At 45.3% G+C, this 14,769-nt stretch overlaps 1 protein-coding gene across 2 annotated transcripts; it reads right to left on the bottom strand.

The window, feature by feature from the left end:
* Window positions 1-848: 848 nt before the first annotated feature.
* On the bottom strand, window positions 849-5,645 carry EXOSC9 (exosome component 9). Of its 2 annotated transcripts, none has more exons than XM_030947852.1 (12): window positions 5,543-5,645; window positions 5,299-5,393; window positions 4,585-4,704; window positions 4,396-4,498; window positions 3,856-3,993; window positions 3,653-3,735; window positions 3,362-3,494; window positions 2,812-2,900; window positions 2,498-2,644; window positions 2,000-2,190; window positions 1,622-1,700; window positions 849-1,105 (listed from the first exon to the last, which is right to left on the bottom strand). In XM_030947852.1, exons 1-12 carry the CDS (start codon window positions 5,606-5,608, stop codon window positions 1,024-1,026), a joined length of 1,326 nt encoding a protein of 441 aa, XP_030803712.1. In that variant the 5' UTR covers window positions 5,609-5,645; the 3' UTR covers window positions 849-1,023. The 2 variants fall into 2 exon arrangements, with proteins under 2 accessions (XP_030803712.1, XP_030803713.1); XM_030947853.1 differs by having other exon boundaries at window positions 855-1,105; window positions 2,000-2,181.
* Window positions 5,646-14,769: the final 9,124 nt, after the last annotated feature.

The raw sequence follows: 14,769 nt of genomic DNA, 5'->3' as shown, positions 1-14,769 counted from the left end.
GTACTACTGTTAAGCCTATCCAGGTTAACTTATCCATTCCAACTCAAGGCTCTAAGGAATATAGGGATGCTATGTGTGAAGAAGGGAGAAACAGCAGTGCAAAAAATACTGTTCTTTTTTCTGAAGAAGTTTACAGTCTTGTGGTACTACAGAACTAAGAAGGAACTGCATCTTCACCCATTTTTGTACTCAGGACAGTGACTTTGGGTTGGAAGAGCTGACACTAAGAAAATGCACTGGTTTAGCGCCTGGAGAAAAGAAGTTTTGTGTGTTGGTCCCTTCCTGAAAGAGCACAACTTGATTCAAGCTTTGCCTGGCTGGGAGCAATGTTATATACATATGGTTTGGGGTTTTTTTTTACATTAATTTCTTAACCTGATTTGGGGAATGTAAAGTCTGCAACAGTAACTTTTCTCCTGTTCACAGCTCATGTAATGCTGAGGTCACCTGTAAAATAGCCCTGCTTCACTCTGTAAATATGTGTATGTTTCCAGGGTCACTTGTTTGCAAACAATGTGCCCAGATCAGGTATTTTGCAATCCTCCTTGTCTCTTTGTTTTGCCTGATCCTAAACTGAGAGCATAACTCTTCGCCTATAGTTCAAGAAGCATTCCTGTCTGTTGCATGTAATATTTAATTAAACTTTTAAAGAAACTCCACTGCTGAAGTTCTGTGCTAGTTTCTTAAGTCCATGCATTTCTGCTGATTTTCATACGAAGTGGTCTGAGTACAAGGTAAGATTTGCAGTAGTGGGGGCAAGAAGGTTTTAATCACAGCACATTGATTTTCCCCTGTGAAGAAAGCTGAACTAGGGGAGTTTTTGCTGCAGCTGGATGCCAAACCTAGGATTTCAGTTACAGGCACCATTTTTTTATTTAAATCTGTGTACAATGGTTTAACATATACATAAAAGCAAAACCAGATATTGGGAGGGGAGGAAATAAAATTATCTACAAAAATAAGCTCAGTAATAATACACTAAAATCCATATTATACATCCTTCCTGCAGGAGGGATGATGGCTTTAACGAGAAGTTCTCTTCTTTCTTCTCCTTTTGTTAAATGCTTTCTTACTTGGATTTTCTTGTTTGATGCTGGTCTGTGTTCTGTCAGCAAACAACAGTTGTATCAGAGAAACATACTGAATAGTTTTTCAAAATAACACAGGCTGATTATCCATAACTTGGCAACTCCCCACCACGCCTGGGGCCAAGGTGTAAGTTAATCTTTTGAAAGTGCACTAACAACAAGGGTTTCCATGGATACAGCAGCAAATCTCACTTCTTGGAGGTAAAACTCAACATCAGCTCTAGTGCAGCACATAGAATGTCTGCAGCAGCTCTAAGGAGCCTCTGACTGAGATCCACTTGTATGTGCTCACTCCCTCTGGAAGGACTAAAATGAGTCAAATAGCCAAAACCATCTCAGACAGCTGCAGGCCAGCCAGACTCTGGCCTCCCAGGACAAAAGAGATTTAGCCTAGATTTAAACTTCCTTGCTCTCAGCTATATCTGTATTCCCTTTTATCCATTGAAACCTTTCTTGGCCTTGCCAAAATTCTGTCCTTCCTGGTAATACTTCCTACAAACTCTTTCCCCCTCCTAATTCCACTTGCTGGTTACCTTGTTTTCCTTGGTAGTTCCTGTGGTTCCAGAATGACAACTTCTTCCTCCTCGCTGTCAGACAGAACAATGGGTTCATCTAAAAAACACACAAACCCCACAAACCCCAGACTGCTGGTCAGTTTTGTACAAACAACTCCTGTAAATAATAACCACAGCATTTTTAAAAAAACATCCAGAGGGGCTACTGATTCATTTGGAGCCCTCCCCATACTACAGAAATCAAGTTTTGAAAATAACTGACTGGGTCAAGTGGAATTAGCAAATGTGTAAAGTGGCTACAATGGTTCTTTCTTCCTACAGACCTTTCACATTTTAATTATGAACTGTTAATAAAGTGATATAATAAGATCTGATATTAAGAAAACAAATACTTACCACTCTTAGTTTCCTTCAGTGTACTTGTATCCTCAGTCTCCACCTTCTCACATTCAAAAGCAGCTGCCTCACTTTCACCTTCCTCTTCTGCTGCTTCTTCCTTCTCAGATTCTTCAAGGTCTCCCCAGGAGCTCTCTATTCCTTCCCCAATTTGGGCTGTGCCAGGAGTGTGCACTACTGGACTGGCAAAACTGCAGGAGTTAAGAAAAACCTTGGTGTTGGCTGGTAAATTTCTTTATATTCTGAGAGCAAAGCTGGGGAGAACAGCCCTAAAGGGGAGGTCAGAGCGCCACTTCTCCAGTCACTGTAATAATAATCACAGCTCTGACCTCAGCTTTGCACTTTAGGCAAGGAATTAAAATCAGACTGAACCAAGACCAGGATGATGATGATGAGGATGATGTTTCCTCTCAAGGTTATATGGCTACCTAAGCTATGAGGAATCTTAGATGTGTGTTTAGCCTGGTTTTCCCCTGGGTAATACCCTGGAAAAGATACACTTCTGAGGGAGGGTCAGCTTTAGCAATGATTTCTCCAGCCTGTTCTTCCACGTCGTTGGTGTCCACAGCAGCACTCTCCATTTTGAAGGTAGTGATCCTTTGGTTGGGGATGGATTCTGCAAAGCCGAACTTCCCGCCTTCTTTCCTGGTCATTCAGCAACAGACATTATTTCAGGATAACCAAAAACTGCTTCTCTTTTCAAGTTCAAATATACAAATGCTTGCTATTCAAAGCAAATACAAGTGAAGACAATTTGCTGCTGAAACCACAATCTGAAAATCCCCATTTCCAGCCCTTCCCAAAACACTCACCTGGCTTTCTGGTCATTTTCCAAGGCTTTCTGAATCAGTTCTGTTATTTCTGCGACCTTAACAGCTGTTATTTTACTGCACCTCAGAATCTGTTACACATACAAAAAGCAGCTTACAACCAGGAAATCAAGAGGTTTTTAACTGAAACTACAGAGCATCATAAGCATCACAGACATTTAAATCACAGGAATTACAAACACAATATGGCACCTCAGCATGAGGGACTGGACTGACTGAGACTTATGCAAAAAGTTAACAGCTTCAGAGTGCAACTGGGAATAATTTGCAGGGCTTTTTTTCAGCCAAATCTCAGGGAAAATAAAAAGATGCATATCTGACCAAAAACTATACATTTTCTACATCCCTTCTGCAGCATGGTACACAGTACTACGTTCTTCCACTAAGACAAAAAATACATCATCTTTTCCAATAAAATCAGACAGTTAATTGACTTCTCAGCTTCCAAATGTCATGGATATTTCCACATCAAGACTGCAGCACAGGAAGCAGTCTGTACACCACAGAAAGACCCATCAGAGCAAAGGTTTACCTGATCTGGCAGCAGCATGACCACTCCACTGGACTGGATGGTACAAATTTCATGGTGTTTATTCATGGCAATTACCAGGAGCCCATCCATCACCCGCTCCTCACGTTCAGTTGGATCCACCAACAAATAGGTCCTAGAATCAAGGTTTGAAATATGAGGCAACAGTAGGAATTCAAGGTATCTTACTACCCTTAAACACAATTAAACAAAGGAGCTGGTTTGCATATTAATAACTATGGGTATACAAAGTTTATACCCCTTATATGGGTACATAAGACCTCAAAATCTTACCCTTGATGGAAGAAGGCAAAACTGACACAAATGGGCATGTGGTGGATACTCAAGGGGACAGGATCACGTTCCTCAGGAGTGTACTTTGAAAGGAATTGGCCCAGAACACAGTTATTTATGAAACTTGTTTGATTTTAAAGTGACAAAGAAATTTCAGGAAATTAAAAAAAAAAAAAACAACCCAATAAACAAAAAGAACTTACCACAGTTACTTCCTCTCCTTGCACAGACACATCTGGCCTGCGAAAATGGCACAGAGCTACAATCCCTGCTATGCTGGCAGCATCAGTGATGTTGCCATCATGGTTTAACAGGTGCATGTCCAGCCGAATTTGCCAAACCTGACAAAAATACAAAAAAAACCCAAACTGCTGGATTCTACAGAAGTTTGGGTTTTTTTTAAACTAGTTCATTTTTTTGAACCAGAAAAAGAACCAGTATATTTTCCTTAGGTCTTTGATTAAGAAGATGAAAGATCTTGGTATATTTGAAGATACCCAGATTTAATTATGACAAAGTATGCAGCACTTCAGCACAATTTAAACATCATTCTGTTGGGTCTCAGCTACTTCAGAAAGCCTATGCAGACAGGCAAAGTAAAAATACCTCTCAAATCAGACAAGAGGATCTTTACATTAACCTAAAATCAGTACTTCTACTATCCAACACAAGACAGAGACCAACTTAAAATTGGACTACACGTATCTTTTAGTTTAAACCGACCAGAAATGAAGTTTTCCTACCTTTTCACCAGCAACAACGCAGAGAGATTCAGTCTCAATGCACTTGGAATCTCTGAGGCATCGCTCCAGCAGTCTGTTCAGTGACACCAGTAACTCGGATTGCCTGTTGGAACAAAATTAACCCAAACTCAGCACGATTACAGTGGCTTTTATGCCATCCCTGTTTAGTCCTCTTAAGACATTCATTACCTGCCAGGCTCCAGCCCAGGTGCAGCCATGGGTGAGAGCTCCAGGTTAAAGAAGAGCACACCTTCCGTGGGCCGACTGGGCTTAGGGGGAACGAGTTCGCACGAGACCTGGGCAAGAACCCTGCCAAGCAAATAAAGCACCAAGTCACAGAGTGTACCGGGGAAAATCTAGAAACAAAACACATACTTGGGAAAAAAGCACGTGGTTAGGGTTTTAGTTTGTAATTCTCACTCCTGACAGTTTCTTGTTCAATGCCTGTCATACATATTTAAACTTTAGTCAACAACTGAAAGAACCAAATGTTAAGAACTAGAACATACTCCTGTCTTTTAAGACTAAAAATTGACTCGAACACATGAGAAAATGTAATGAAATATTGTGCATATATTCATAATACAATAATTCATATTGTGCATATTCATATGCATCAAGTGCTTATATTTCATTTTTACACAGGCAAAAAAGGGTCGTTTGGTTTGGGGAAGAATGCAAAATGCGAGATATAGGGAAACGGGAACAATTTTGCATTTTATAAATTAGCTGTAACTACAATCATCACGGAAACACCATCCCTTTCCCACTTACTTAATTTCCATCTTCTCCTCTTTGCTCCTACCCTTCAAATACTACAACATTGAAAGGTTAAAATCTGTTTACTGGGCTCTCTGGGAACCACAGGCTCTATCTAAGCCGGGGCCGAGCCCCCGCGCCCACCTGGTCCTGCCCAGCTCCACGATGCAGCAGCCGCGGTCGGCGCCGAAGGAGACGCGGATGTTCCGGTAGTCGTAGCATTGCCGCCCGTCCAGGCGCTGCGGGAATACACGGACACACACACATGGAGAGGTCAGCGCGCCGTGCCCGGCATGCGACGGCACCGCGCGGGGGCGGATCCCGGGGACAGCCGAGCAGCGGGGAAGGGATGGGGAAAGGGGCAGCGAGGGGGGTGCCGGCGCCGCACCTTCTTCTCCTGGATGGCGCGCAGCAGGAAGCGCCGCTCGCAGTTGGAGAGCGGCGTCGCCTTCATGGCCGCGCCGTGAGGGTGACGGGGTTGGGGGGGGAAAGGAAGGGGAGCGCGCGCGTCATCGCCGCGCGCCGCGCGTGCCCAGCCCGCACGCGCCGCGCTCCTGCCCCTGCGCGCGTCCCTCGGGGAGGGCACGGCCCTGAGAATCCCGCAGCGGGGCGCGATCGTGCTCTGCTTGGAAAAACTTTCCCTGCTCTCCAAGCTAAACCTGCCCCGACCCGGCTTCATGCTGTTTCCTCTAGTCCTGTCCCTGGTCATCAGGGTGCAAAAATCGGCATCTGCCCCTCCGCTCCCCGTCCCGAGGATGCCGAGGTCTCCCCTCAGTCTCTGCCAGCTGGACGGACCAAGTGCCCTCAGCCGCCCCTCACACGGCTTCTCCTCCAGGCCCCTCAGCATCCTCCTGCTCTCCAACAGCTCCATGTCTTTTCCATATTGTTTCCATTTTGGTGCCTAAAATTGCATACAGCACCCGAGGAGAAGCCGCAGCAGTACAGGGTGCGTGCCTCAGCCGTGAGGCGGCACATGAGAGACAGAGGCAGCGTGAGCTGACGCCGGAGTGCCGGTCGTCGGGAAAAACATCTGGAATTTAGAAAAAAAAAAAAAACGCAAAACATGCATGCCAGACATTCGGAGTGGTTAACACCATTGTGGTGCCCAGCCCGCAAGGTGCGGATGCCCTGCAGCCCTCGGGAAACAGCCGGGCCGGTGTCGGGAACACGGCGGTCAGTGCTGCAGGCAAAAATGCAGCCCAGACATCCAGGCTGCCAGAGGAACATCCCTCCCTGCTGTTCTGAAATGTTGCCCGTAAGTAAAAAGGCCTTTACAAGTGGCTTTTATGCTTAGTTTGAGCTAAAACGAGAATACCTATTATCTTCCCACCAACATTAAACCGCAGACATTGGCGTTTTACACACAAAAGTGTTGAAATATCTCAGTTACGCCTCTTTTCAAACCCTGTTAACACACTACAGTTCTAGTACAAACTTAAATGTAAGTTGTGTTTCTGAAACTCACAAGTTTGTGTTGGTGAGGACAAGTGCTGCCTGATTTTCCCATGCTGGTTTTGTACTTTCAGTTTAGGATAAATATTGTCCCAAATATTAAGTGTAAGACAATATCAATGACATTATAGAAAGACATTCCTTCTCCAAGGACAAAAATAAGCAAATAGCCCTTGGAGTTTTACTGGCAATCTTTATGTGGAAATTCTGTCTGATTTTACTTTTTCGTTGTGTGAATTTGGTGACAATATTCATTAGTGAAGGCTTGGGGTTAAATTCTGTTACTCTTCAAGTTTCCTAAGAGTAAATTCAGAAGGGTTTTTATTGTTTGTGGGAGTCGTCCAAACGATGTTACTCCTCGTCAATTACAAAAAGATGTTAATTTCTGCATATGTTGAGATTTCTGCTTGAAGTGGAGTCAGAAAAATTCCTGTTCCTGCTCTCTCAGTGAACTGTTAGGTGCCTCGATCCATCAGGCTGGTGGCAAATCACCCATTTCAAAACAGAGAAGGTGCTGATGATGGTGATCTTCAGGGGGAGCTGAAAATAATTCCAGGGGAAATAAGTCGTGTATTGGGGCTGGAAATCAGCTGTGTCCCCTTTAATCCATGCCTGTCTTCTTCACACAGAGGCTGCTTTACAGCTTTGGTGCTTGCACATGTGCTAAGAAGAGTGAAGGATTTAATGGACAAATTAAGGAGGTGTAAAATCACAGCATTGGAAATCTGTAGGAGGAGGGTAAACAGAAAATAAGGTCAGTATAAATGGTTAATGAAATAGAAGCTGAGAAATTTCTGTGTTTCTGAACAGTGAAGGGCAGGGCTACAGTGGTAATGAAATAATGGAAATACTCTGGGTGTTCAGCAGCGGTGAGTGTCGCACTCTGCAGAGTGAATAAATAAGCAAATAAATCACAGGTACTTAGGCTAAAGCAGGAATTTTTAGAAAGAAGATCCTGATGATCTACTGTGCCCACATGGAAGCGTTTCTTCCTTTGAGCTGAATGCTCTGTGGGCTGAAATGCTTGAATTGGATTATCTTACTGAACCTAGCCTGGAGGGAAAATCTCATTTGAGGACTGGAGAAGAAAACCCAACTGCATCAGAATCTTTGCTTCTTGACAGCAAGCTGCCAGCAATTTTTATGGCCTAATCAAAATAAATATGAAATTGACCGTCTCTTTCCATGGCAGCCTTAACGGCAATGTGCCTTTGCTGCTTGGCTGCCAGTCCTGCTCATTTACACATCCATGCATGACATGATGTATGCATTATTCCAGCTGATAAGGTTATTTGGGAAGAAAGGCTCTGCCTAGATATTCTAATGTAATTTATAATTTGTTTTTATGATGAACAGTTGCGGGCCGGGGGGGGGGGGGTGGGAGGATGGGCAGTCCTTGCAAGCAGTGCTGCTGGCAGAAGTGAGGCATGAGCAGTACCTCCTGCTCAGACGAGGAATGGGATATTCTGGCCAGGATCCAGGGAAGCACTCAAACAAGCTCTTTATCTGAAGCACAGATAAGCACCTTTGTCCCTTACGTATTAGAGGGAATGTGTCACAGCTTCCAAGGCTAAAATTGAGCAAAGAAGTTGCCTGGTATATATGCTCAAATAATTTTTATTTAAAAAACAAAACAAAACAGAAACCAACCAACCAACCAAAAAACCACACAAAAAACCCAAAAAAACCCAAACAAACAGACAAACAAACAAAAAACCCCCAAACCCAAAAAGCAAAACAAAACAAAAAACACACACACAAAAAAAAACCACCAAAAAAAAAGAAAGGGATCTAGAACTGCCAGAAAATCATCCAAACACCAGCTTAAGGCAAATTTGTAATAATATCTTCATCTGCTTGCTGGATGTCTCTTGCTTGATCATCTTCCATAGGCTAGATTTCAGGGTAAACCCCAAAATATTCTTGCTGTTTCCACCTGTACTTTAACCTTCACATCACCTCTTGGGGTTTACTGCTCTCATGAAATAATTTTTTTGCTCCAAAGGGTCCTGCCAGAAATTCTGATCCTGTAGGCAGTGCTGCATTGAATGAACTCTGGTTCCCAGCCCTCAGCAATCCCTTGGGGAAAGTGGGAAGTGTTTCCAAGGCTAGATGCCAGGCAAGCAACAAAGTCAGAGGAAAAGAAGTTACACCTCTCCTTTTTTTGTCTCCACAGCCTGCAATTTCCCTGTCTCCAGGCAAACTGTTTCCATGATTTCTATGGATTCAAGTGAAACCAGTTGCTGAGTTAAGTGTCATGCTAAGCCAGAATTGTTACAGCTTGAGTTGAAGGCTCTGAATATACAAAACAAATGTCTGAGTTCAGATTTTAGTGTGGTTTAAAATTTTCAAACCTTTTTGAAGCATCTTCAAATTCTCTTAAGAACCAATAGGTGTCTGTGTTAAAGTAGAAACTGTAATTTCATTTCATGGGGAACAGGGAACAGGCAAAAATAGAACAAAATTGTTGCCTGAAAAGAAGCACTTTCTCATATCCTAATCTTAAATATTACTTGAGAGGTCGGTTAAAGTCTGGCTTGATGCAAGAGCTCAGGAGTGTGAAAATTAAGTGAATATCTATTTGGAATCTAGTTTGGGTTTTCTTTCCTGTTGGAAAGGTGTCAGAAAATGTTTCCTGGTACCACATAATGATAGTCCTACAATACAGAGGAAATCCAGAGTACTGACAAGCTTATGAGTTCCATCTGATCCCTAAGAGATGACAGCACATTTAATAACATTGGGGATAATCAGATAATCAAGTTAAACCATTAAATCAAAATGGCTTTTTTTTTTTCAATTATTTCTCTGGCTTATTCAGCTTCCAAGTATCTGTTACAGACCAGAAATTAATTTTGACTGCCTTGAAATGCTGGAAGTCATAATCTTTCTCAATCAAGTGGTTTTGTTGTTCTGCATGGACAGCCTCTCTTAAAATCTTGATACTAAAATGCTCCTTTTAAAACAGAGGATGCATCTTTTTGTTGATTTGGCTGATTTTAAAAGAAATTTCACATTTACAGTTGTATCTTAGAATGCAGGTGTTGTTAAAAGATAGAAGTGTGGTTGAGAAGTGCCTCCTGTTGTGTAGAACAGCCACTCACCAGGGTCTCATGCACAAGAGCAGGCTGTCTCACATGAAGTATTCTCTTGTGCCACATATGTCAATCTCTCCATATTTTCCAAAGATCCCAATTCTTCATTCCCTACCCAGAAATGCTTACAGGAAAACTGTTGTGAGTAGTTGAATTCCTCACAGTAATACAAGCAAAATGGGAAAGTGTCCAGTTGTTGTGTCAGAGATCACAGAGGGCCAGGATGAGCACTAGAGAATGATGGATGCTGGTCTTGCCTTTTTCCACCAGGTAATGTTTTCTACGGTATGGATGAAGTTGTCAGAATGATGTTTTGTTACTTCAAGAAAAAGTCAATTATCATTTTCCCAAATTGCTTCAAATTTTTATATTGAGCTCTATTGTGAAATATTATTCACAGGTCCAACAAGAATAGAAGATTTGGTGTAAAATCATAAACACTCAATACATATTTATCTCCTTAGCTCAGACTTGGCGTGATGCTATACTTATTTTAAGAATTTGGGAGGCTTGGTGAAGTAGAATTTATGAGCTTTTTTTTAATACATATTTCTTCAGAAAACAATACACTTCCTCAGGCCCTCACAAAATTTGCAGTATATGCAGCCATGCTAATGTTCCCTCTGAAATTTCACTTCCCTGGCTTATAAATCCTTGGAAGCTTTGGGAATATGACTTGAGCCAAGACAAATCATGCAGGGAGGTGGACAGATGGAACCATGAAAAGCAGAACTCATGGTGGGTCCATCACAATTGTATCGTTCACCAAAATCTGAGTCAAGTGGCCAAAACTCGTGTTTTTGCTTCAAGCCACGGGCAGGGTTCTCAAATGTCTTCAAGGGGAGAGACATTTTCTGGTGCCGCTGGCGTTCGGAGCTGTTTGGCCTGTGCCGGTGTACGGTGACACGGGCTGGGGAGGCAGCGAGGATGGGTGCACATGTGGGCATTTCAGTCTGGACGGGAGGCTCCGACTGGAAGTGAGCCACCCCAGGAGCTTCTCCTGCCGGTGACAGGTGGCCTCGGAGCATCGTTTGTGTGACAGGGGACCTGTGCCCCAGGAGCAGGGACAACACGCGCCAGGCTCAGAGCGCCAGCGCGGTGCAGCCGCGGTGCCCCCTGCGCCCACCGCCCCTGTCCCGGTGCCCCCTTGCCGCCGGGGCTGCCCCGGCGGGAGGGGCCGCAGAGGCGGGGGGTGAAGGCAGGACGGGCTCCGCGGCCCCTCCGCCCGGTGCCCCTCTCCTGCCGCAGGGGAGGAGGCTCGGCCGCCGGCACCGGCACCGGCACCGAGCGGTCCGCGGGGAGCCGAGCCGAGCCGCGCCGCGGGCGGCATGGAGTGGGAGCTCAACCTGCTCCTCTACCTGGCGCTGTTCTTGCTGCTGCTGCTGCTGCTGCTGCTCCTGCTGTGCCTGCTCCTCCGGCAGCTGCGGGGCTCGGCGGGAGCAGCCCCGCGCCGCCTCCCGCCACCCCGGCAACCCTGGGCTGAGCGCCGGGAGCCGGGAGCTGGGAGCCGCCCGCCGCCGCCGCCTCGGGCCGCCCCCAGGTGAGTCCGCGACACGCAGGGAGGGTTGGGGGCCGCCCCCGGGGCCGCCTCCGCCTCTCCGCGTCCCCCGGGAAGGCACGGACTGAGTGCTGCTCCGCCGATGCAGCATCCCCTGTCCTCGACCGCCCTCTGAGCCCGCGCTCTCTCTAGAGTAGCTACGTTTGCCATGTAAAATTCAGGGGAAATCTGAAGGTGCGCCCACCCTGCAGCTTTTACTCTCTAAGAAAGTATTATAAAACTCCCCTCAGGCTCTCTTTGCGGAGGAGGTTATGTTGGCTTTCCTTTGGCATACAGAGATCCTAATTTGACACAATTAGAGAATTTTTAATGTAGCATTTTCCAGTGCGGGAGGCACCTTTTGAAAAAACTTCTGCCCCCCCCCGCCCCCAGCTTCAACCACATCTAATTCAGTTTTCCTCCTTTTACTCCACAGGAGCTATTCCATCATATAGCTAAAATGCCAAGCTTTACTCTGTAGAGTGGGAGCAGACCTGACAACACCCCATGGCTGACCCTACCCCATCTCTGATGTCCCTCAGGGACCACTCTGGCCCCAGCACAGCAGCTGCTGTTCCCCAGGTAATACCTGGGGCTGGTGTCGATGTCCTGTGGCTGAGCAGCCACCTCCTGCTGTCTGCCCCCATCCTGTGCAGGGCATCAGGGGTGGCACCGACAGTGAAGAAACTCGGCTGCTGGGCCTTTAGGAAATTTGTGCAGACCTTTGGCTGCAGACCTTTCACAGCATGGTTTTTTCATATCACTCTGGAACCAGGGTGTCTTTCAGAGCGTGAGCTTAAGCGAACATGAGTACTGACCTGTGCTCACTCTGGTGAGTCTCTGCACCATGGCAAAAGATGGACAGACACCGGTTTGTCCCTACAGGAAGGACCTGTGGAGAAGCTAAGAATAGGTGCTATCAGCTGTGCAGTGAGCTTGGCAAAAAGAAATTATTTTAGTGCTATAGAGCTGATGTTCTTGTTTAGAAGTGTGGGGTTTAGGGGTTCTTCTTTAAGCCACATTTAGATGGCAGCTGTTGGGGCGGTGTGGCTGCAGGCAGCCAGGTCTCCAGCATTGCTGTGGGGTGTATTTTTACGGGGCAGGTTGCTGCTAATTCAACAAGTGCCTCTCAGTGCACGATCTGCCTGCTTCACTCCTGCTGTGCATGCTCTGTTACAAGGCAGCATGCTGCGAGCACGAGGACGCTGTTGGAGGGAACATAGGATATTCCATCTCTCCAGCCCTTGCTGCAGTGATCTGAGCTCTCTTCTCCTGCTCACTGCTGAGTGACTTGGCATGGGGGAAGTCTGCTAATGGTGCAGTGGTAGTTACAATCAAGTTGGAGAGGCCCTCCTCCAGAGGGTGTTGGCATTGCTCTGGCCCTTCTTCCAGCTGGCTCACTATGGCTTTTTATTTCAAGCTTTTTAAACTGTTGCACACTCTGGGATTTAGAACAGATCTTTTACTTGCATCATTACAGATCCATCATCTCTTACGCAGACTGTCCCAACGTGCAGTCCTGCTTGGCAGGGGCTTTGCAAGACATAGGACACTCTGTTTGGGGTACTAGTCCTGGAGCTGATGCCATGCTGCCTCACGCTCCTTGGGCCATGAGGATTTGCTGTCTGTAGCCCCTCCTAGTGCCTGGTGCCCCAGCTGCCCTTCTCCACTCTTGGCTGGTTTTTCAGTTATGGGAAAATGATGAGAGAACAATCCAGTGTAAGTTTCCTTGCCAGTGACTCATCAGCCTCATATCTCTATGGTTTTCTTGTTTTTCCTCTGTGAAAATGGTGGGAATGATTTTGGCCTCCCATCAGTGATTAGAAAGAAGGTGACTAATGGTTTTACTCAATTAATATGAGTAGCCATAAAACTGCAACACATATTCTGCATGAGCACCAGGAGATTACCTTCAGAATGTGACTTCACAGATAAGTGAAGTGTTTAAAACCTTGGCAATGGTTTTAAAACGTTGGGGCACTTCTAATAACTTGTGTTGCAGAAGCCCTTCATACTTATTGTATTGCATGGAGCAGAGAGAATCTGATTTTTGTAATGACTCTTTACAAGCATGACTGACAGGGCACAGTTACCTTTCTCTGGAAAATGAAAAGTAGTACATGATTTTTCTGACATATAAGCATTTTACACCAACAGTGCAGGAGAAAAGTTTATGGGGGCTATGCAGTGAAACATCTGCAGGTCAGAGGATTATAATCTATTTGCTTTGTCTTGTTTTGGTACTAGTACTGCATCTCAAATGTTGTCATTTCACATATACCTGCAGTGCAGCAATAAATACCTCAAATTCACAAGATGAGTGCTCCTTTTAAGTAAGCTCCATGTTCCAGTGCTGTCATCTGCAGCGTAAATTGGAAGGACAAGCAGGGGAGTTGTTTGGCATCACACACCCAAGTGGCATCAAACATCTGCTCCATTCAAACGATTTTCCATTTCTTGATGTGTGTTTTAGGGCACAGCTGTGGAGGCAGCACTTTCCCCTCTGCTGGTGGAAGGTGGATGGTTATACAGCTCTTCAGTGCTGGTGTTATAGGTGATTTGTTTTCCCAAAGATTGATGCTGCCAATCTTTGATTGATCCTTTTGCTCAGGAAGGAGGGCAGGCTGCCCCTTGTGCAAAGATGCAGAGATCTTCTAGGAAGTTTCTAAATTCCCAGTGTCCAACCTCTCAACAGAAGGTGTGCACCCATTTGTTCAATCAGGGATGAGAGGCAGAAGTAAGCCAAAGGCTCTAAAAGATTAGCCCGATGAATCATCGAGGGAAGATGTAAACAAGCTGCAGGGTGAGAGAAACACAGGATTGAATCGTTAGTAGGAAATGACTCCTGAGCCCTGCGTGTTGCTGAAGTGCACAGGCACAGGTATCCTGTCCTGGGAGGGGGCAAGGTTTCCCTTCTTTCAGCACCGAGGTATTGGGACACCTCATTACTGGGCCATTGCTGGCAACACCAGAGGGAGGTCAGATAAGAGCCGTGAAAAGCCCTTGGGGAATCCATAAGGAAAGAGTTAAACATGTATGCTTTTGTTGGCTGGCAGCTATAGGGTAACCAAATCATCTGCAAGTATTTGAAAGATACAAACTCTGAGGAAGAAGATAATTTATTTAACAGGATCTGTAACAGGGCACAAGAGAGTACAGATGGGGAGTACTAACACTACAGGGAGGAGAAAGTACTTGACAACAAGGTGTGTTAACTCAGGAAATCATCTCCCAGGGAAGACACACCAAGCTCGATGTTTGCCCCTTGAAAATTAGCCTGTCACTAGGCGGAATAATGCTGTGCTCTTATGAAGAGGCACTATGTTGTCACCTCTTTTCTCATCTGTAGATTAAAAGACACAAAGGTTCATTGGACCAGAACAGTTCCCAGTGAGGCCTGAAGAATTATGCCAGAAATGTCCTGATTTGGGTATTTACAAATACTCTAAAGCAAACACAGCAATCTGTTTCTTTTTCTGATGATTAATCTGGTGTATTTTCACAGTGACAGGTAGTGGCATAGCTCCACTC

Source organism: Camarhynchus parvulus, chromosome 4 (assembly GCF_901933205.1).
Source record: "Camarhynchus parvulus chromosome 4, STF_HiC, whole genome shotgun sequence".
In the NCBI taxonomy this organism is placed as follows: Eukaryota; Metazoa; Chordata; class Aves; order Passeriformes; family Thraupidae; genus Camarhynchus; species Camarhynchus parvulus.
The sequence above is the reverse complement of the archived record's forward strand: the minus strand, read 5'-3'. Positions and strand labels throughout refer to the sequence as shown.

Coding starts and splice junctions, on each gene's coding strand:
- EXOSC9 (XM_030947852.1), bottom strand. CDS start 5,608: ATGAAGGCGACGCCGCTCTCCAACTGCGAGCGGCGCTTCCTGCTGCGC. Junction 3,994..4,395: donor GCGTTGTTGCTGGTGAAAAG/GTAGGAAAACTT, acceptor TATTTTTGTCAG/GTTTGGCAAATTCGGCTGGA. Junction 2,191..2,497: donor GCTGACCCTCCCTCAGAAGT/GTATCTTTTCCA, acceptor TAACTCCTGCAG/TTTTGCCAGTCCAGTAGTGC.